The sequence below is a fragment of the Panthera uncia genome, chromosome D4, assembly GCF_023721935.1.
Source record: "Panthera uncia isolate 11264 chromosome D4, Puncia_PCG_1.0, whole genome shotgun sequence".
Lineage (NCBI taxonomy): Eukaryota > Metazoa > Chordata > Mammalia > Carnivora > Felidae > Panthera > Panthera uncia.
The window spans coordinates 90,412,754-90,433,193 of NC_064807.1; the positions used below are offsets into that span (position 1 = coordinate 90,412,754).

The following is a 20,440-nucleotide window of genomic DNA, read 5'->3' on the forward strand; positions in this document are numbered from 1 at the left end:
CTGCCCAGCCATCCCCCGGGGTGCCCGTGTCCCCCTGCCCAGCCATCTCCCGGGTTGCCTGTGTCCCCTGCCCAGCCATCCTCTGGAGTGTCCTTGTCCCCTGCCCAGCTGCCTATGGAGTGCCCGTGTCCCCTACCCAGCCATCCCCTGGGATGCCCGTGTCCCCTACCCAGCCGTTCCCCGGGGGTGCCCGTGTCCCCCTGCCCAGCCGTCCCCCGGGGTGTCTGTGTCCCCCTGTGCACTGTGGCTGGGGACCAGCGCCCAGTGGCCACCCCTCGCCCCACCCGGGCTGCAAGCTCAGCCGCACCGTGCGTGTGGAGTGGCGTCTCCATGCGGTTTTATGTGCAGTTTCCGGTGGCCAATGTGGCTGCCTCTTCAGTGCCGGTGTGCCGTCTGTGTGTTCTCTCACCAAGCACCTGTTTGGATCTTTTGCCCATTTTAAAGATCGAGTTGTCCGTTTTCTGGCTGTCGGGCGTTGAGAGCCGCTGCGGGTTCTCAGCACAAATCGCCTGTCGGGTGCAGGCCTGCCGGCTGGGGCCGCTGTCTTTGCAGGAGGCTTTCCCTTCCGTGGGGTCCCGCTAATCAGGCCATTCCTTCACGGGCTGTGCTTTCGGGGTCGTGTGTAAGCTTTTCGCCGAACCCGAGTTCACGAAGATTCTCTTCTGGAAGTTTTGTAGTTCTGTGTTTTACACGAGGTCCCGGGTCATCTTTGTCAATTTCCGCGTCAGGCGTGAGGCTCAGATCAAGGGCGGCTTCACTTTTGTGATCTGTCCGTGCCTGGCTGCTTCCTCTGCACCACGTGCTGAAGCAGCTGTCACCTCCCCCGTTGAGTGGCGAGTGAACCTTTGTCACAACTCAGCCGAGCGTGTCTGTGCCGGCCTGTTTCCGTGCTGTGGACCGCGTGTCCCTTCGCTTGCCCGCACGTACCGTTACGACTGGTTTATAGTGAGTTGAAAGTGGGTAGTGTGACCGGCCTTTTTCTTTCCGTTTGGCTTTAAGTTGTGTTTTCCGATATAATCAAGGACTAGGGCTTCGATTTCTTATTGTGCCATTTTAACAAATGACACGTTCTCTGAGTGTCCCCTTCCTTGTCCCCACACCTCCGCACGCAACCTCCCAGGGGCTCGGTCACCTGCTGGCGGCCACACACATTGGTGGGGGCTCCCTGCCGAGGGTGGGGGCTGCCTAGGCCATCTCCGAGGGGCCGCCGGAGACACCCTGTGCATCTGGGGACAGGAACAGAGGCCACACCGTTGGGGCGTGGCGATGCACCGGCATCCCGTGGGCTGGGGACTCTGTGTGTCTTGTTCGGGGAGACAGTCCAGCGCGTTCTCCAGGTTCCCAGTCAGTGACCCACAGGAGGAGGGTGAGAAGGTGCAGGGACGGAGGTCAGTGACCCTCCCGGGGTCCCTGCGGGCCTGCGTCACCAGCGCTGCCTTCTATCCGTGCCTAACAGACTGCAAAACGAGGACCACGGCCCTCGTCTCCCACAGAGGCCTTTCATTCTTTCAAGAGAATCGTGTTGTTGGGCTGGAATATCGTGACGCAGGATTTGCCGTGACAGCTGTTGCTGAGGGCACAGTTCGGGGGCGTCGGGCACACTCACGCTGCCGTGCAGCCGTCCCCTCCGTCCGTCCCCAGGAGCGTCCATCTTCCCAGACCGAACTCGGTCCCGTGACACACCGACCACCCTGCCCCCCGTGCTGTCTGTCTCTGGGTCCGACTCCTCTCGGCCCCACAGCCAGTGGAATCTGACGGGACTTGTCCTTCTGTGCTGGTTTCCTCTCACCCAGCACGATGTCCTCGCCGGCTGGATTCACGCAGCGTCACCGAGTCAGGGAGCAGCTGGGTCCCTCCTTGGTGCCCAGAGTCCCTGGCGGGTCCACCCATGAGTCCTGTGTCCACAGTTACAGTTTTCTCTGTCCGGTGATCCGAGGGAAACTCTGCCTGTCCTTGGTTGCGGCTGCCCCTTTGGCCCAGATCAGCTACTGTTCCGGATCATTCCGTAGAGGCCTTTTCACCGGGACTCACCTTTCCTACAGGGAGAGCAATTACTCACCTCTCGGGACAAACACCTGCTTCTCTCCAAAGTCCACGGGCCCAAAATATTCGGAGCCCACGGTCCTGGAGACTGGAGCTGTTGCTGGTTGAAAACGAGGCCGTTGACGGTGAGGGTGGTGGTTCCGCCGCGGTGGCCGGTCCCCGAGTGACCTCAGTGTGATCCGTGGGTCCGTCTGCGGGCTGCCGTGTCCCTGCCCACAGCCCACCGAGGGGCCTCCCGCCAGCCCCGCAGTCAGGGACGCCTGCCCGAAGGCCACGGGGACTCGCGAGGGGCCCCGTGCACGCTCTCCCAGGCTCCCAGAACCTGGTTGTAAGCTGCCCCCTCCTCTCCCTAGGAGGAGGAGGCTTGGAGCCCGGGGCAGGGGCAGGGGCAGGGGCAGGGAAGGCTTTGGGAGCACCTTTCCAGATGAGCCACCACGCGGGTTCGGGTATTTTTAGCTGGCGCAGTATCCGGCGCTAGGCAGAGCAGAAATAGAAGAGGCTGTTCTGGGTGTTCTGGATCTGCTGGTCTCTGGCTCTCTGGAGCTGGGCTGGGGGCCGGGGGCGGGGGGCCGGGGGCGGGGGGCGGGGGCGGGGGGGGGGGGGGGGGGGGGGGTGGGGGGGGGGGGCGGGGGCGGGGGCTGGCGCTGGGGCGGGTCGGGGGGCAGGCGAGAGGAGCGGAAACAACTTCTGCTGTTTGGAGAAACACGGCAGGCTGCGTTGTGGACGCCGTTATTTCTGTTGGTGAGCGCTCTTTATGTAAATGCCGCGGCGCTGGCTTTGGCTCTGCGTCTGCGTGTGTAATCACAGCAGGCCGTGGGGGGGGCGGGGGCGGGTAATTATGTTTTAAAATACCACCCGGGTTGTTTTTCCTGTGCTCCCTGAGCCCCCGGGTATACCAGGTTTGGAAGGTTCTCTGTTGCTCTCTGCTCATCTGCCCCCACCCGCGTTCCCCACACACACCTGGTGGGAGGTGCCTCCCGTTCCCCAGAGCGACTGCCCCCCCCCCCACTTGAGCCCTGATCTGGGGGGGGGGTGCTGGGCACTGGAGCCCAGCCTGCCTTCTCCCGAGGGGCTCTCCTGTGGCTCCAGGAGGCCGGCCCCCACCACCGCCCCAACGGGAGCTTGAGGCTGCCGGGTTCTGGCCGCCTGGGGGTGAGGGTCTGCCCAAGACGCTTCCTTGCCACCCTACCTCCTGAAGCCCCTTTGCAGCAGCCCCCGTGTGGCTTTCCCAGGTCTGTGGCCCCGCCCAACCTGGCACCTGCCACAGTGAGGCCAGGTGCTGAATTTTCCTGTGACCCCCTAAGCGGGGATGGGTCACAATGCCGAAGGGACAGGACCACTGCTCCAGCCTGAGTGGCCAGGTGTCCCCGCCTGGAGCCTGATGGAGAGCAGGTTCCAGCCTGGCCCTGCCCTCCAGGTATCTGGGCACTACAAGGTTCTACAGCCACCCCCCTCTGGCCCAGGAGCCGCTAAGGCTGCTACAGAGAACTGCTGTCCTTGACCATGAGGGCCCAACCCTGAGTGACCCTCTGAGCAGCCCGAGGCCCCTGCCGGCATGCAGACCTTGCCCCTGTGTCTGGGTGGCTGAGGGCGGGCTGGGCCGTGCTCTCTGCCAGCTGTGTGGGGGAGTCCCCTGCCCCGGACCAGCTGTGATTTCTCAGTGACAGCAGCTGGCCAGGAGCAGGTGGCCCTCCTGGGAGGTGACCCAGAGTGGCCCGTGTGCTGGGGACACAGGGTGAGGGAGGCGGGGTGAAGCGTGCCGGGCTGATGGCAGCATGTGCGTGGCGGGGGGCTTTGCCCTGGAGCCCTGCCCCGCGCAGAGGCCCTTCGCTGACCCTGTGGTGAGCGTGCGGCTTGTGTGGCTGCTGGGGGGGGGGGGGCAAGGAGACCAGGGGGCTGCAGGGAGATGGGGGAGGATGTGGGGCTGGACTTGGGGGCACCTGCTTAAGGGGTCTTGGGACACAAGGCCTGGTGGGGCTCGGTCCTCTCCACCACGGGAGCCTCCCTGTGGCGTCTCTCCCCACCCAGCCTGGCCACCCGATGAGCCCCCGACGGGGCATCCCCTGAGGGCCTCTCCTCGGCCCCCCAGCACCTGGACGGCACTCGGTGTGGCTGGTGCCCAGTAGACTCGAGCCCCCACCCCGGCCTTGAGAGACCGGCCAGAGGGCCTGTGTCCCAGCCAGGGGAGGGTGGAGGGTGGGGCCTCGGGAGGGAGGGGAGGGGAGGGGGGGGGACAGTGGCCTTGACGTCCAGCTGCTGTTATGCTCCTGTGTGGCTTGGGGACATCAGAGTGGGCTCAGCCCCTGCCCCATCGTAGCTGCAGGTTTGGCGAGCTCAGGGGCCCCTGACTGTCAGCTGGCAGTGGTTTGCCAGGAGCATTCCCAGACCACCTGGAGGGCTGGAGGTGCCCTGGGTGCCCTGCCCGACAGTGCCACTGCCCAGCTTTACTGCTGGCAGGTACTTACGGAACGGTCTCTCGTCCCGGCAGCATGGCACAGCCTCCGGGAAGTGCCCACTGGCAGGCAGAGGCCCTGTGTGCCCCCACCTGTGGAATGGGACCGCCCCCAGCCATCAGGCCAGGGGCACAGTGCAGGCCCTATGCGCTCCAGGCCTGCACTCCACCCGGCAGAGTGCCCGATGAGACCTCGGGGCTGCCCTCCGACCAGCCCCTTGCACATGCCGTCCTGAGCCCCCCGTCCTGCCTGATCTGCAGGCCTGTGTCTGGTGGGCACCTCCCGGGCCCTCGTAGCTTGTTCACAGGTCTGGGTGGGCATCCCTCCCTGCCTTCTTCCGTTCGCTTCTCCGCTCTGGTCCTCCCCGCAGAGGTCAGGGTGAGGTGGGCAGGGAGAGAGTGGGGAGGGCAACGAGGCAGGGACGGAGCAGTCGAGCCCACTGTGGAGGGTCTGACCCAAGCCTGGCTGGGCAGGATCTCCATCGCCGTGCCTGAGAGCACCCCTAACCGGATCGGGTCTGTGTCCGCAGTGCAAGAGAAACCAGAACCCATGCCACTGGAGAGCCGCTCCTGTGTCCTCATCCGCCGCGACCTGGTGGCGCTGCCCGCCAGCCTCATCAGCCAGATCGGGTACCGCTGTCACCCCAAGCTCTACTCAGAAGGGGACCCTGGCGAGAAGCTAGAGCTGGTGGCAGGTGAAGTGCCCCTCCCCGCCCTGTCTATTGTGTGCAGATGCCCTCGTTTATCTTTTTTCCTCAGAGCTCTGAACAATGTACTCATCACTAATCAGTCAAAAAAAAAAAAAAAAAAAGAACATCTTAAATTTCCTCTAATTTCCTTTTAGGAGAATGTGTCATTAAGAGGAGTTATTCAATTGAATTAATTTAGCATTTTAATTGAATCCCCTGGGCTGGTCGCGCATCTGATTGGCAGGGGCTGCAATCACGATTGTGTTTTAATTTAGGTGGCAGATAAAACCAAATCGAATACAGCGCACGGGCCCCCCTCCCCCAAGTCCCAGAGCGCCCCATCGCTGCGCTGACGGGTAGCGACCGGAGGCTCCAGACGCAGGTCCGAGTCAGAAACGGAATTCTGCAAAAGCGAACGACACAGTAGAGTCCGAAAGCCCATTAGGGCCCGGTGCCTTTGTCAGAAATACTTATCTTTTCAACGTTAGGATGCATCTGGCCTCGCAGGCCCCTCGTAGATTTCTAAAGCTCTTCACAGGGAAGACAGAAGATGCTGCCGTCACCCTCGGTGGGGAGGTGGAGCCATTTGTCCCCCTCGCTAGGGAGGTGGAGCCATTTTCCAGGAGTCTCCTGGTTGGCCGGGGGAGCCCCTGACAGGCTGGCCAGGACCCATGGGCTCCTTCCCTCCCCCCAGTGCTGGCGTGGACCTTCTGTGAGCTTCTGCCTCCCCCCCCCCCCCCCCCCCGTTCCTGTTGGGCACTCCTGACCACCACGCCCTGGGCAGCATCATAGGGTTCTGCCTGAGCTGTCCCCTCTGCTGGGAGCCACTGTCCAAACAGGCAACCTTAGAACAGGGCAGAGAGGGGTGGCTTTGCCTTTCAGCTAACAGCCTGTCTGTCGGGGTTGGGGGTTGGGGGCGGGGGCCAGGCCTGGGCACCATCCCTGGCCCAACGCAAGCTGGATATCAGGTTCCCAGGCCCCACTGTGTCCCAGCCCCCCCTTTACAGGTTTCCCCACAACGAGGGGGTGTCCCCCGTGTGGCTCAGAGTGACCTGCTCTGCTGTTGGGCTGGAGCCTCTGCAGACGTGAGCGGGGTGGCCCTCAGGGACACCTGGCATGCTGTGGCTGAGGACCGTCAGGCCACACTGACCCGACGCCCCCGGCGGTGGTCTCCATCCAGAATCACGTGTCTGTTTAAACAGTGGGCCCAGGCTCCCCCGGAGACCTGGCCCGTGGAGGGAAGCCAGCCCCAGGCCGCCCAGCTGGGGACCCACACGCAAGAACACCTCCTGTGTCTTCCTTCCACCCTGCCCCCCGAGAAAGGAGCCCCCCCCACTCTTGTCTTTTTCACAAGATTCAGCACGTGGTCTGTGACAGCTGGGGTCATAGAGGCCTGAAGGAGGCTTCAGGAGGCCCCAGAGCCCGTTGGGGTTTACCGCACTGTTGTCTCAGGGGGTCGGGGGCACCGTCCGGTGCCGGCTCCTTTCTCCACAAGCAGCGTCCGTTACATGGAGGCCACCCCACGCTCTGGGCATTGTGTCCTCTGCTGGCTTGGCCCACGCCCTGCTGGGCCCCTGGGCCTTGCCAGGTTTCTTTGGGGTAAACAGTACCGTGTGGGCTCACTGCCCCCACCCCTGCCCTGGGCTGGCGGCGCCCCTCCCCCCACAGGCACAGGGCCGGGTGACCTCCAGAACTCCAGGCCCCAGCGCTGCCCGAGGTGCTTTGGTTTTGGGGAAGGGATAGAGAGGCGAGGAGCGTTGCCCAAACCCTAGGCTGAGCAGAGAAACCCCCTGAGGCTGCCAGGGTGATCTGGGGACACGTGGCCAAGGCTGCCTCCTCCAGGTGACAGGGCACGCCCTGGGGTGCTGCACCCAGAAGTCAGGCGGCCTTGCGCCGCTCCCCACCCCCCCTGCGCACCCGCTCTGGCCCCGGGAGCCTCCCGGGGAGGTCCTGGCCTTGGGCTGTGTGGGTGGTGAGGCCGAGCGCCTCACTCTTCTGTGTCTGGTGGTCACAGGCTCTGGCGTCTACATCACACGAGGTCAGCTGATGAACTGCCACCTCTGCGCAGGGGTGAAGCACAAGGTCTTGCTGAGACGGCTCCTCGCCACCTTCTTTGACAGGTGGGTCCCTGGGCAGGCGCAGAAGCCTCGAGGGTCTCCCGTGGCTGACGCCTCTCGCGTGTGAGGCCCCCCACCTTACTGACTTCACACTTGGGTGTCGGCCCGGGGACTGTGGAGGTGAGGGAGGGGGGGCCTGGGTCTGGGGAGGGCTGTGGACCACCCCCCCCTCTAAAACAAAGACCTACGTGCTTCACTTCATGGGTGGGTCAGAAGGTGGCGGGCCTGTTCCCCACCCCTGCACCCTTGGAAGTCAGGAGCGGCACAAGGCGGGGGGCAGGTAGACTTCTGGGTGGGAAAGCCCCATTCCCGTGGCACCTCTGACTACCCCTCCCCCCCCCCCCCCCCCCCCCCCCGCCAGGAACACACTGGCCAACAGCTGCGGCACCGGCATCCGATCGTCCACTAGTGACCCAAGCCGCAAGCCTCTGGACAGCCGGGTCCTGAACGCTGTGAAGCGTAAGTGGACGGGGTCTCCCGGGTCGGGGGCGCAGGAGCGGCGGGGTCCCCCGGGGACCTCAGGCGGGGCGGGGCGGGGCGGGCGGCCTCTCCCCGGCACCAGGCTGGCCCTACAGGGCTGGGGGGAAAGAGAAAAGAACAGCTCTCAGGAGCCAGGTCTCGAGGTGCTAACGTTCTTGGTAGGTTTCCAAGCATGATGGATTCAGCTGCGTGCGAAACTATTTTAATATGTGAAATAGATCTAATTTTCCTTTTTGAACAAAACCCCTTATTTACATTTCGAGGTTATTTTGAGCCTTTGCCATCTGCTTGCTGGCTCCTGCCTCCCGCTCCTGGGCGCGTGGGGGCGGAGCCGGTCCATCTCCGCAGCCGACTGCTGCCCCCCGGCCCCAGCCCCGGCCTCGGGAGGAGCCCACCCGCTCCGATCGGGCCAGACGGGCCGAGAGCCGGCCCTCCTGCGGCCGTCGGCTCGCAAGACACTGTCTTATTTCCTTGCTTGGAAAACATCTCGTGTGAGGCTAATTCTGTTTTAGAGCAAAGAGGGGCCTTTGTGGTGGATAATGGGAGTCCCAAAGCGTGCAGTGCCAGTGGGGCTCCGGGAAGAGGCCGGGAGGTGTGCGGCCGATGCTGCTGTGAGGGGCTCGCCCTGGGGACTTGGCTCTGGCTCCCAGATGGCTTGCAGAGCCGGGTCCTGTGGCTCCCAGTGGAGGACCAAGGAGAGGCTCGGCACCGTTTTCAGTGACGAGGGATGCGGCCACCGGGGCTCACTTCCTCCCGGCTCGGGCTGGGCCGGGGGAAGGTGCTGACCTGGCTCCGCCTCGTTCCTTGTCCAGACTGTGAGGAAGCGCCTCTGATTAGCGGGTGCCGAGGGCTGCCTGCCCTCCCTGCCCCGACTCCCCTTCTGGCCAGGGCAGGGTTACCCATCAGGCTTGTCTGAGCAGGTCTGGGACCCAGGGTGGGTGGGGCAGCGATAAATGAGGCCCAGAGATGCCAGGGACCTGCCCAAGGCCACACAGCCAGTGGGTGCTCAGGGAGGTACCACGGCCTTGTGTCCCGATGCCAGTTGTCCCGAGGGAGCAGGGCAGGGTCTCCAGGACTGAGTGGAGAGAAGGGTGACCCCCTGTCCTCAGGCTGAGGCCAGAAGAGGCCTGGGTGGCCATGAGGTCTCTGGAGGCCCCCAGCCATGCCCCCACTGGCTCAGGAGCGGCCACTCCAGCAAATAAGTGCCCTGACCCCGGGGCTGTGGGGCCCCTCGGGACGCGGGGGTCACCCTGACCCCGGGGCTGGTGGGGCCCCTCGGGAGGCGGGGGTCACTCAGCCTGTGCCCCCGCACCCCTGTGCTCGCAGTGTACTGCCAGAACTTCGCCCCCAGCTTCAAGGAGAGTGAGATGAACGTGATCGCGGCGGACATGTGTACCAACGCCCGCCGCGTGCGCAAGCGCTGGCTGCCCAAGATCAAGTCCATGCTGCCCGAGGGCGTGGAGATGTACCGCACGGTCATGGGCTCCTCCGCCGCCGGCCCGCCCCTCGACCCCGACTTCCCGCCCGCCGCGGCGCAGGTGTTCGAGCAGCGCATCTACGCGGAGCGGCGGGCCGACGCCGCCACCATCGTGGCTCTGAGGACTGACGCCATGAATGTCGACCTGGGCGCCGCCAACAACCCCGCGTTCGAGGCCGGCGAGGAGGCGGACGGGGCGGGCTCCGTCATCCAGGAGGTGGCCGCGCCCGAGCCGCCGCCCGCGGCCGCCCAGAGCCCCCCGCAGCCCTTCGAGCAGGGCGGCACCAGCTCCAGCCGGCCGCAGACGCCCGCGGCGGCCCGGAGACAGGAGGCGTCCTACGCAGGGACCTTGTAGAGGAGCCGCCGGCCCGCGGGACGGTTTTCCAGCTGCTTGCATGCGTTACTAATACAACAAATGTGATCAAGCCACTTACCTATGGAACTGCTACTGTTGCCTGAAAAAAATGTGATTTTTATCCTGCTTGTATTTAAAGTTGATGAAGGAAACACACGCATTCGATATACTGTAAGGATGAGTCCGCCGGTGACCTCGCGAGGAAGGTCCCAGGGCCCCTTTTGATATCTGCGAGGTTAGCCTCCAGGCTGTGGCCCCGCCCCCCGCCCCACCCCCACCCCTCGCGGGGGCGGGGACGGGGACGAGAGCCTGGGGGAGGGGAGAGGGGGGGTCTGCCTGCCCTGCCTCCCCGCCCTGCCCGCCCCCTCTGCCCAGGGGGCCTGGGGTGTGGGGCCCGCGCCCCCTGACACTGCTCACCCCCCTGGGGCCAGGGGCCAGGGCTGGGCCCCCGGGGGCCAAACTCCTCTGGTTTTCCTTCTTCCTGAGACTCGGGGGTCAGGCCTTCCGGGTCCACTGTGTGCGTGGGGTGTGGGAGCGCGTGAGGGCGTGTGTGCGTGTGCGTGTGTGTTTGAGCGTGTGCGGGGGCAGCGGGATGGGCCGCCCACAGGAGGAGGCAGGGTTCCGGCATCTCTGTCCTCCCACCCTGTGCCCGTGGGCTCCCCTGGTCCCCCAGCTCCTTGGTCCTTGGTGCACCGGGGCCCCACAGGCTGGGCCAGCTGCCATGAGCGCCCGCGGCTCCCGCCCGGCCACCTGCCATCCTGTGGGGCTCGGCCACGGCCCTGGTGCCGCCCCACAGCCCTCAGCCACGTTGGGATTACGTTTGTCTGTTTATTTGTTTTTGTCTTAATTCAGATCTATTTCATGTATGGTTTGAAAATTTTCAGACCCAAAAGAGCAAAAAATTAGGGAGGATTTGGTGTCCCTGCCTCCAACCCACTGTGGCCGGGGGCTGGGTCATCTGTATCCGGGCCCCGCCCGGCCCTGGGTCCCACCTCCCTCCTGTGCAGAGCAGGGCCGTTGCAGGGAGAAGCAGCCGGGGCAAGTGACACAGGAGGGTGCTGCGGGCCCTGCCTGGGAGGAGGCAGAGGCCAGGCCGGGCTGGAGCGGGTCCCCGTTTTGTGCTGCAAACCCTGGGGTGTGCGCCTCTGCGGCTGTGAGTGTGCGGGGGCGGGGGGAGCAGTAGGGGTGCGGTCTGGAATGCACGGCAGGGTGCACGGAGGAAGGGCCCCTAGAAGTTGCTGGAAGGCTCACTTTGAAGTTGAGTTGCTGTGTTTTGGCGAGGGAGGGCACGGGCTGCATGGAGCACTCAGGTGGCTACTTTGTCCAGGGGCTTCCTTCCTTCCGAGCCCCAGGCAGCGGTTAGGCCAGACCCGAGACACCCCTCGGTTTTCCGGACCTGAAGGGGTCTGTTGGACCCCTCCCCTTCCCTCGCACTCTCCCCGCCCCCGACTGGGTGCAGAATAGGCCCACCTGCCTGCATGTGCCTGTAGGTGTCCCTGCCCGGGACCCACAGAGCTGAGCCTCCCCCCAGCTGCGGGCGGCCTGCAGGGGCTTAGGCCCCTTTCCACGGAGGGTCCTACTGACTGCTGCCCTGTGTGGAGAGGCCCTGGGGGAGGCTTGGGGAGGGGGCTCCCTGCATGGAGCCTCCAGCCTCCTCCAGCCGGCCCAGACATGTGCCCACCCTCCAGAAAGATCTGATGGCTCCCGGAAGAGGGGTGGGGGGACCTTGGGCAGGCACGGGGGAGCTGATCGCAGCCCCTGTGCCCCAGACCAGGGTGGTCCGGGCCTGGAGGTTGGGGCCCCGAACCCACCGCCTGGCCCCGAGATACGCCTCTCTCTCTGCCTCCTTCTCCCCCCGACTTGGGCCCAGGTGGGGTTGGCTCTGTGTGGGCCCCTCAGGACCTGGCCCTCCTGGGACTGCGGGAAGGCCTCCCCCCAGCATCCTCAGGCGGCCCCTGGGGGGTGGGGGTGGGGATGGGTAAGGCTGACCCCCATCCCCCCATCCCCCCTGCAGCTCCCCTTCCTCACCCCAATGTGCACTTTAATTTGACCATCCCTGAGGACCCTGGGGAGACGGCCAGCCCGCCCCGGCCGTCAGCAGAAGGGCTCGCTCACTCTCCCTCTCTCCCTTCCGGTCCAGAGTGGGAGCGGCCCCCGACCCGAGGCCAGGTCACGCAGGGGTGCGCTGGCCCGGTGGGGGCAGTGGCGCCTGCACAGAGAAGGCCTGACCGCCACTCAGGCCAGCACAATGTCCCGCGACCTCTGTCCCCTAATTGTTTATAACCGCCGTCTGTTTTGTTGTTCTGGGTAAGGAAGGCAAGAGCTATATATAGGTAAAACTTTAATACTTCAATGTGAATGGGTTCTGAGCTCCCCCTGTGCCCCGGGCGGGCCAGGCCGAGCGTTTTGCACTAATGTGTCCCGCGGTGGACGTGGGTCCGGAGCGTTTGCAGACGGGCATGGCTGATGATTGTATCTGCCGGGGCGCTCCCTCCGCGTCCTGAATGTTCCGCGGGGCGGGCGGCGGCGGGCCTGGGCTCGGAGGGGCCTTCCAGAGTGCCTTAGCATCTTCCAATCATTTTTCCCAAGGAAAACCAATTAAGAAAACCGGACCCTCCCCCTCCTCTGTTTACAAGACGGCTAATTCCTGTCCCGTGAGCGTGACCCTGACTCACCCAGACCCTGTAGACCGAGAGACAAGCCACTCAGTATTTATGACATTTCTGCACCTTTACTCCCAAGCTTGACTATTAGCAATATGCATACACTATGTAGAGTCTATTATAGAGCTAAGTTAGACCCGCGCCTTTTTGAGGAGGAGAGAAGGGACTGGACCCCGTCAGAGCGGACGTGGCGGGCAGCCGGCTGGGCGCCCATCCTCCCCCGGCGGACGGGCTGTGCCACAGGAGGCAGCTGGGACGGAGTGCAAAAGGTCCAGGAGAAGGGACGGGTAGATGTGACAGATACTGTGAGCTGGCGGGGCCCCCCCGGCCTGGCCGGGGCGCCTCAGTACTTGAATTCTGTCTTGTTTTCTGCACTGTGTCTGGTCTCACCCAGAGTTCTCTGTGGTTGCTTAACTTTGCGTTTGGTTCGATTGTCTTACCTTGCCCCTGAATGTGGCCGTGGCCGGGGATTAGAGGCCAGGGGAGATAGCTTCCCAGGGGCGGCCTGCAGCCCCTCTCCGGCTGCCGTGGTGCTGGCTGACCGTGGGCCTGGGGTTCACATCTCGTCCGCGCAAGCGAGCTAGCTCGCTCGCTCGCTCGCTCGCTCGCTCGCTCCTGGGCGGCATTTGTGTTTGGAGCTGGAAGGAAGGCAGAGGGGGAGGGGCGCGGCGGGGGGGCGGGGCCGGAGCATCTGCGGGGACTCTTGGTGTGCCCGGCCCTGACCTATCCCCACCGAACGGCAGAACTTTCTAGCACCAGCCCAGTACCACCCCCAGCCATTTACCGCCTAGACTCCCCTCAGATGGGTTATTTTTATGGAGATGTCTTGATGCCCGCGGAAAGAGGCCGATGGCCCATTAACCGACCGAAAACTGCGCGAAAACCTCTGTTTGCCTCTGCCAGCAGTAAATCCTAAACACAGAATTGAGAGTTCATAGCTGTCTTGAGCTTTAACTACTGTGATGCATAAATGTGTCATCATGTCAGCCAGCCAGCTCCGAATACCCGCCACCCGCCACCGGGAGGTCGTTAGGGCTTGGTACAAGATGTTTCTAACATGGCCAAGGTTCTGGGTTCCGTTTGTTTGTTTGTTTTGTTTCTTCGAGAAAAAAAAAAATGAAAAGGAAAATTATGCAGAATCTGGAGCGTTCAGATTGGACAACCTGCTTGAATTCAGATCAACCCCTTCATTGTTAGCGTTTTGCACATGATTGTAATTTTTATGTCAAAAGAAGCCAAAACTTGCAATACTATTTTTAGCAGACAAAAAAAAAAAAAAAAAAAGAACTTAAGTATAAAATGTATAAATATTTTTGACTTGAACATGTGGATGGCACTGGGTGCAAACAGACCATTCATGCTTTGGACGGAATGTTTGGGAAAAAGAGCCTTTTGATAAAGGAGACTGTCGCCGCCATACGGTCTGGTGGGGGTCGTTAGGTAGTGCTGTAACTCACGACTGTTAATAAACGAATGAGATCACTGTCCCTGTGCCGTGGAGGAGGTCTGTTTCCTGAGCCCCGAGCTCCGTTCCGGCCCCGCAGGTGCGTCCTCTCTCCTTTCTGCTGCTACTCAGCAGAGTCAAGATTGTTGCTTTCTCGCCGTGGCTGACGCTGCACCGGTAACTCGACCCTACAGACGCGTCCGCCGGCCACCGGGAAACCCAGGGCTTCTGTCGCGCTCAGAGCCGATTCGTGAGGTGGAAATCCGTTACAAACAAACAGAAGGATGTGATCGTTCATTGTATAGCGCTTTGTAAAATTCACATTTACGGAATAATAAAGTCAGTTCAAACCCAGCTGCCCGCACCTTGCTTGGTCAGTGCGACTGGGGAGACGCTGGGGAGCCAGGGAGAAGGCTGGCTGTTGGACAGGTGACCCAGTGACTCGGGTCGCCCTCAGGACCCAGGATCCCCAGGTGGGGGAAGGGCCATCCCCAGGCTCCGTGCCCACGGGCCCCCCACCCCGGGGGGGGGGCGGGGTTACGTGCTTGTGGGAGGGCTCCGGGCTGAGCTGGGAGGGGCTCCTTTCCTTTTTGTTGTCTGCCAGCTGGGAAAGCCACCCCACCTGCCTCACCTGCCTGCCACCCGCCAGGTGTGTGGCTATAGCCGGCTGTGCCCCGGCCACCTCCTCCTGGGCCGGGCCTGCCCCCAGGTGGACAGAGGGGGGATTGCAAATGGACAGCAGGTCCCCTGGCCGGACTGGGAGCCCCCGGTGTCGGGGGGGACACTCCCATCTCCCAGCCGTCTCTGGAACTGTCCCCCTCAGGCCAGCTCTGGACTGGGGTTCTCAGATTCAGGCCTGGCAGCTCTCTGCCCCCTTCGTTTCTCTGCTGAGAGCTCGCCCTGAAACCAGGGCGCTGGGCAAGGGAGGCCGTGCCTCAGGGTGTCCCTGAGACCTGGACTGGGCCCTCCATGTGCTTCCCGCACCCGGGCACCTGTGTGGCAGGCCCCCGTCTTCTCATCGGCACCCCCGGTTCTTGCCCGGGCTGAGCCACGGGTGTATTTGCTGACTTGTTTATCGAGCTTCCCCGGGGGGTGGGGGGGGGGGGCCTGTAGGTCTGCTTCATGGTGGTGTCCCCAGAATGGGGTCCTCTGGAGCCACGGCCAGCACGGAACAGGCACAGAGTCTAAAATGGGTGCACGTGGTTTTCAAATGGGTGCTCTACCCCGGGGACCCCTGCATTAGCGGGTACGCTGGCTTGGGTCAGCACATCACGCCATCTCCCCCGGAATGCCCAAGGAGCCTGGCCCAGGCAGGGCTGGGGACCTGGGTGTGCCTGTGCCCACCCCTCTGCCAAGCCCAGCTCCGGCCACCAGCACAGTGTGTCACTTCAGATCTTGTTTTCAGAGCTGTTCCCTGCCACCCCCATTCCAGCTGACCAGCGTCCTCTCTGGCCCCTTCCCGCCGCGGCCTCACAGCTCTGGACGCGGTGGAGATACCCCTCCTCTGGGCCGTGGGACACACACCTGGGAGGCCCCAAAGCCCCCTCACAGGCCTCCAGATGCCCCATCCGGGTGGTCTGGGGCCAACTGAGGCCCGTGTGCGGTGGGAGTGCGAGGAGGGTCCCGGCTTGGAACCCAGTTCGGAGGGGGGGACCCTGTGGCACGGGAACCCGCCTGGCCCAGCGTGTCCCAGTGTTTCAGGAGGAGGGGGAGCCCGGCACCTGCCGGCCTGTGCTCTGTCCCCTCCAGCCCCTGTCCTTCAGCGGCCTCCCTGCCCTTGCAGCCTCCACAGAAACTGGCTGAGGCATCAGAACCTCAGCCCCTCCTCTCAACCCTTTGTCCTGATCTGGGAGGGGGTGCAGCGTCAGCAGGCCCGAGGCTGTGCCCTGGAGCCCTTTGTCCTCTGCACAAAGGGTCCGAGCCCCGGGGACCGGGTGGTCCCGAGCCTGTGGAGGAAGGGCCCCGGGGTCCCGGCTGTGCACAGGCTAGGGTGAGGGCCCAGCCAGGGTGGGGGGGGTGGTGAGCAGGGAGGAGGGACAGCCCGGGCAGGAGCCACACTGGTCACCTTTGTGCCAGCTCCCACTCGTTGATAAGCCTGGGTGGCGTATTCGTCACAACCCGCTCTGGATGGGCACCACCCCTCCCCGGAGGGGGCACGGAGGCCCTGTGCCGTCACCCCGCGCCATGCTGGCAGTGACCCAGCCCATCTGCTGCTGCTGAGGAGGCCTGGGGCGGCTCGGTCACAGCTCTGCGTTACGTCCGCTCGGTCAGGTGGCCCCAGAAGGGCCAGGTGGGAGGGTCCACTCAGCAGTGGACACAGACGCTTGTCCAAGGACCACGGAGGGATCTTCCTCGGGAAGGAAGGAGAACGGTGGGCAGGCCGGCCGCGGTTAGGGCCCTGGGCTGGGAGGGAGGGAACGGCCGGGGAGGAGGGACAGGGTGTTCAGATGCACCCAGCTCTCCGGTATGTCGGCCACCGAGGCACCCACGTGTCTGGGCACTCGGGGGACGGGCAGGGGGTGAATTGGGCGACAATGTCGACAGAGCTCCTGCTGTGAGGGTAGGGGTCACGGAGGCCGGGCTGCCTGGGCGCCCGAGGGCGGGGCGCGAGGCCATCCCCCGTGGGCGCTGCCTCTTGGGCCCCCCTGGGGTGACCAGTGCAGAGAGCTGGGAGGGGCCCCGGGAGCCTGCTAAGGAGGGGGTGGGGACACATCAGGTGGCCTCAGTAGGAATGCCACAGAAGAGCAGGGCTGGACGGGATCTCTGGCCCAGATCTGCCCTGCCCTTGTGGCCCACCTCCGGGGTCCCCGTCGTCTGAGGGAGGCTGTTCTGGGTGGGCCCCGGGTGTGGCAGGTTTGTGACTGGGAGCCTACAGAGAGAGGGGGCGGGGCGGGGCAGGGCAGGCGCAGGGACCAACGAGGCAGTGTGGCCCAGGCAGTGGCGGCCCCGGGGGTCTCGTCTGGGCCCCCCTCCCACACACACCGGGGAGGCAGGTCTCGCTGAGCAGAAGCTGGTCCCAGCCCCCTGGGACCCGTAACTGCCTAACTGCTCCGGACAGACAGGGAGCTGGGAGGTGGATGCCCTTGCCGCAGGGGGAGGGGCACGGAGGCCCTGATTTCCAGGAAAGGCAGCCTGTTTCTCTAGGGCTGGCCATCAGGGGCCGGGGAGAGCAAGGCCTTGCCCAGCGCCAGCCAGGCTGGCACAGAGCCCACGTGCACGGCCTGGGGCTGCCCGGCTCCTGCCTCAGGTCCCTTTTCGCGTGAGGGACGGGCTGGTGCGGGGGTGTGGCTGTTTCCCGGCAAGGAGCCAGCCACGCTTGTCCCTCTGGCCTCCCCACGGTGGAGCAGGTTCTGGAAAAGGGCTTCCCCAGCAGCGCTGGCACCTTGTTCGGGAGGTCGCTCTGCCTGGTCACGGAGGTTCCAGGGCGCCCCACGCTGGCACCCCAGACAAGCCACCCCTCGGGCCATACAGCTCTGTGGCCTTTGCCCTGCTCAGACCCTGGCCGGCCCTGGTCCCGGAGGGGGCAGAGGACAGAAGTTCACCCTCCAGGAAGAAGTCCTGGCCCCCAGCTGGGGGGCTGCACCGGGGCGGGAGGGGAGGAAGGTCACCCCTGGCGGCCGGCCGGGTGTTCACATCCAGCCCCCCCAGGAACAGTCGGTGAGGCAGGGGGTGGGGAACTTGGCCTCCACAGACCCCGATGGTCTGGGTCTCCATCCTGAGCTGTTTCCAGAGCACTCCCACCCTCCCACCAGGCGCTGGAGGCCCGAAACAGCTTGGGGCTGGGAGGGCATCTCCTGCCCTGAGGGAATTAGCGCCTGGTGGACCCCGAAACGCCTCCCTGCCGACCGGGCCCTGCTTGCTCAGCTGTGCGATCCTTCATCCATCAGCCCCCCTCCCCCCCCCCCCCGGCCCCTGGTCCTCCATCCCCCCAGGGACCCTGGCCTGCACGAGAGCCGATGATTTGAGGCCGGGCTCGGAGCCCCGAACTGTGATGTGGACGCACATGTTCCCGCCTCCGGACCTCGGCTTCGGCTTCTGGGCTGCAGGGTCTCTGCGGCCCTCGCTCTGGGAGACCCTGAGTCCTCCCCACCTGCCTGAAAGCCAGAGCCACTGGGCTCAGGTCTCTGGTGGGGAACTGCTTTGGCTACTTTTGTCACTACGAACGACACCCACAAAAATCACAGCACACGCAGATGGCCAGGATCCCTGTGGGGACCTGAGGGGGCTGGGGTGGGGGAGGAACGCACCTGCTACCCCTGCGGGAGACCACACCGTACCTCGGGCCTCCCGGGGGTGGGGGTGGGGTTGAGCTTGACCCTGCTGACCTCTGCAGGTCTGGTGTTCATGCAGGACTTCACTGAAGCCCCAACACAACCCTGTGAGGCGATCTCATTGTAGCCCCGTTTTTCAGACAGGGAAACTGAGGCTCAGAGGTGTTGAAGGGGTCTCCCGCCACAGCCACTCCCGGTCTCCTCACCCCCACCACGAGGGGGGCCCTCAGCCCTTCCTCTGAGGAGGGAAGGAATGGGGCACCTGGCCTGGCCTGCCAGGTGCCCCGGGGCTCTTTGAGGAAGACGAGGGTTGAGGGGCCCAGAGCGGAAGTCACCTGCCTGGGTGGCCCCTGGGGTTGGGAGAGCAGGGGAGGGGCGGGCAGCCTGGCTCAGCGTCACCCCGAGGGGCTCCAACCTCCGAGGGGTGACAAGGAGCCTCGGAGACTCTTTCAGACAGAGAGGCTCCAGTCAGACCGGTGGGCACGTTCCCCAGTCAGGGTCCCCAGAGAAAAGGCAGGTGTGGTCCTAAGGTGCCAGCCTCGTGCCATAAGGTGGGAGCAACCCAAATGTCGGTCGGAGGTGAGCGGGTCGAGCGGACCCCTCAGGGTCTGCGTGGACACAGAGGCAACCTCACGCTTTCCGGCCCAACCGCAGCCCCACCACCCAAAGAAACAGGGAGGGGAACTCACGGCCCTGCACACGGCTGGCCAAGTCGGCCGGCCTCAAACGCCATTTCAGAAGCCAGACGGAGATTCCTGCTAAGGGTTTGCTGGATACCGGCCGGGCCCGGGCCAGCTCTGTCTCAGCTGTGACCCACACAGGTGCCCACCCCTATTCTGGCTGCAGCTCCTGGTTTCAGAGTTCTTGAAGCTTCAGCCGAGGGCCAGCAGGGAGTAATTGGGGTCTGGGGTGACGCTTTGAGGGGGACACTGTGACCGGCCACAGGAACTCTGAGAGCTCCCTCTTGGGGGGGGCCTCTGCATTCAGCCCCAGGGCCCCCATCACTTCCAGGAGCCCCCGTCCACAAGGCTCCCGGGTCTCTCGTGGGGAGGCCATCACCCGTGACCACTCTCCCCACGCTCTGTAGCCTGCAGAGCCCGGGGCCAGCACAGGGGCGTGGCCGAGGCACACAGCCCCGCCCCCACGGAAGCCCACAGAGCCCCTGCCCACCTTGTCCCACGCCAGGTCCAGAGAGCTGATGGGCTGTGGAGAGGGGCGGGTGCTCCCAGCTTTTTGCTTCCTGTGGTCACCCACACCACACAGATGGGGAACTGAGGTCATATGGTGGAGGGTGGAGCTTGGGGCAGGGAGGGGTAGCCTCTGGCCCAGGACAGACTCTGACACTTGGGAAGCGGCTCCGGGCTTGGACTGGCTGCTTCTCTACCGTGGCAAATACAGTGGGCTGAGAAGACAGGCCCAGCTCTTTGTCTGGGGACATTGGGCAGGGCAGCGGGGCGGGGAGGCGGGGATGGAGGGCAGAGGAGGAGGGGGGGCCTGGACTCCCCGCCTGGGGGCCCTGCAGGGGCTGAAAAGGGTCCCTCTGGGCTCAGAGACTGGCTGCAGGGGCTCTCGAGGTCTGTGTCTCCACACAGGCCCTGGGCAGCCGCTGGGCCTCAGGACCCGACGCGCCCCTTCGAGAGCCCCCCCAGGCCAGGGCTCCACACAGACCGGGGACGGCCTGGGCTGGAGGGCCGGTGCCCTGTGCTCCTGGGCTCCTGGACCTGTGCCCTGGGGCCTCCAGGGACTCTCGGCCACCCCAGTCCCAGGGGACATGCCAGGAGGAGGGGTGCACCGCCCGGCGCCGGGCCCGGGAACGTCTCCAGGACAGAGCGGCAGAGCCCCTCCCGAAGGGGAAGCTGGACTTTGGTTGGAAGGGACCCATCAGGCCACCCCGGCAGGTCAGGGGAGACCGGCAAGGCTGGGGGGGATATTAGGACCTGAAGCCAAAATGCTCGGGTGAGCCCAGCCTCGATCAGATGGGCTTTGCCGGAGACCCAGCCCTGGTGGGAATACAGAAGTGATTAGGCCTAAAAGCTCGGGCCATTTAGCTTTTATTCGATTGGCAGAGAGGCCCTCTGTGCCCTCTGCTTTTTGCCGTTTGATTATATGTCTGTGCTCAAAATACGGTTCCTGGAATGTAGGCAGCAGGCAGGACTCATTGGAATGGAAATCAATTTGATTAGCGAGCAGTCGATTACCGTGAGGACTGAGGCTGTGATCCAGGCGGAAGCCAGCTCCACAAACATGGAACTTTCTGAACGCGCCTGTGTGGAGGGGCTCACTCCGGAGGGGCCGAGGCTGAGGTAGGCCAGGCCCGCCCGGGTGCTCGCGGGGCGGGAGGTATGGCGGAGCTCTCCCTCCTCAGCCTCGGCATGTGCTTGACTCCCCTGGGCCTCGGCTTTCCCCTCCATGAAATGGGATCAGGCCGCTGCTGCCGGGAGGAGTTTGG

General features: G+C 64.4%; 1 protein-coding gene across 3 annotated transcripts in view; it reads left to right on the plus strand.

The window, feature by feature from the left end:
* NACC2 (NACC family member 2) overlaps window positions 1-10,775 on the plus strand; it is a 67,006-nt gene extending 56,231 nt beyond the window's left edge. For all 3 annotated transcript variants that reach the window (XM_049631640.1, XM_049631655.1, XM_049631646.1), the window contains 4 exons: window positions 5,026-5,190; window positions 7,199-7,304; window positions 7,663-7,760; window positions 9,108-10,775. In XM_049631640.1, the coding sequence (XP_049487597.1) occupies window positions 5,026-5,190; window positions 7,199-7,304; window positions 7,663-7,760; window positions 9,108-9,613 (875 nt within the window). In that variant the 3' untranslated portion in view covers window positions 9,614-10,775. The remainder of the gene's footprint in view (window positions 1-5,025; window positions 5,191-7,198; window positions 7,305-7,662; window positions 7,761-9,107) is intronic.
* The last annotated feature ends 9,665 nt before the right edge of the window (window positions 10,776-20,440 follow it).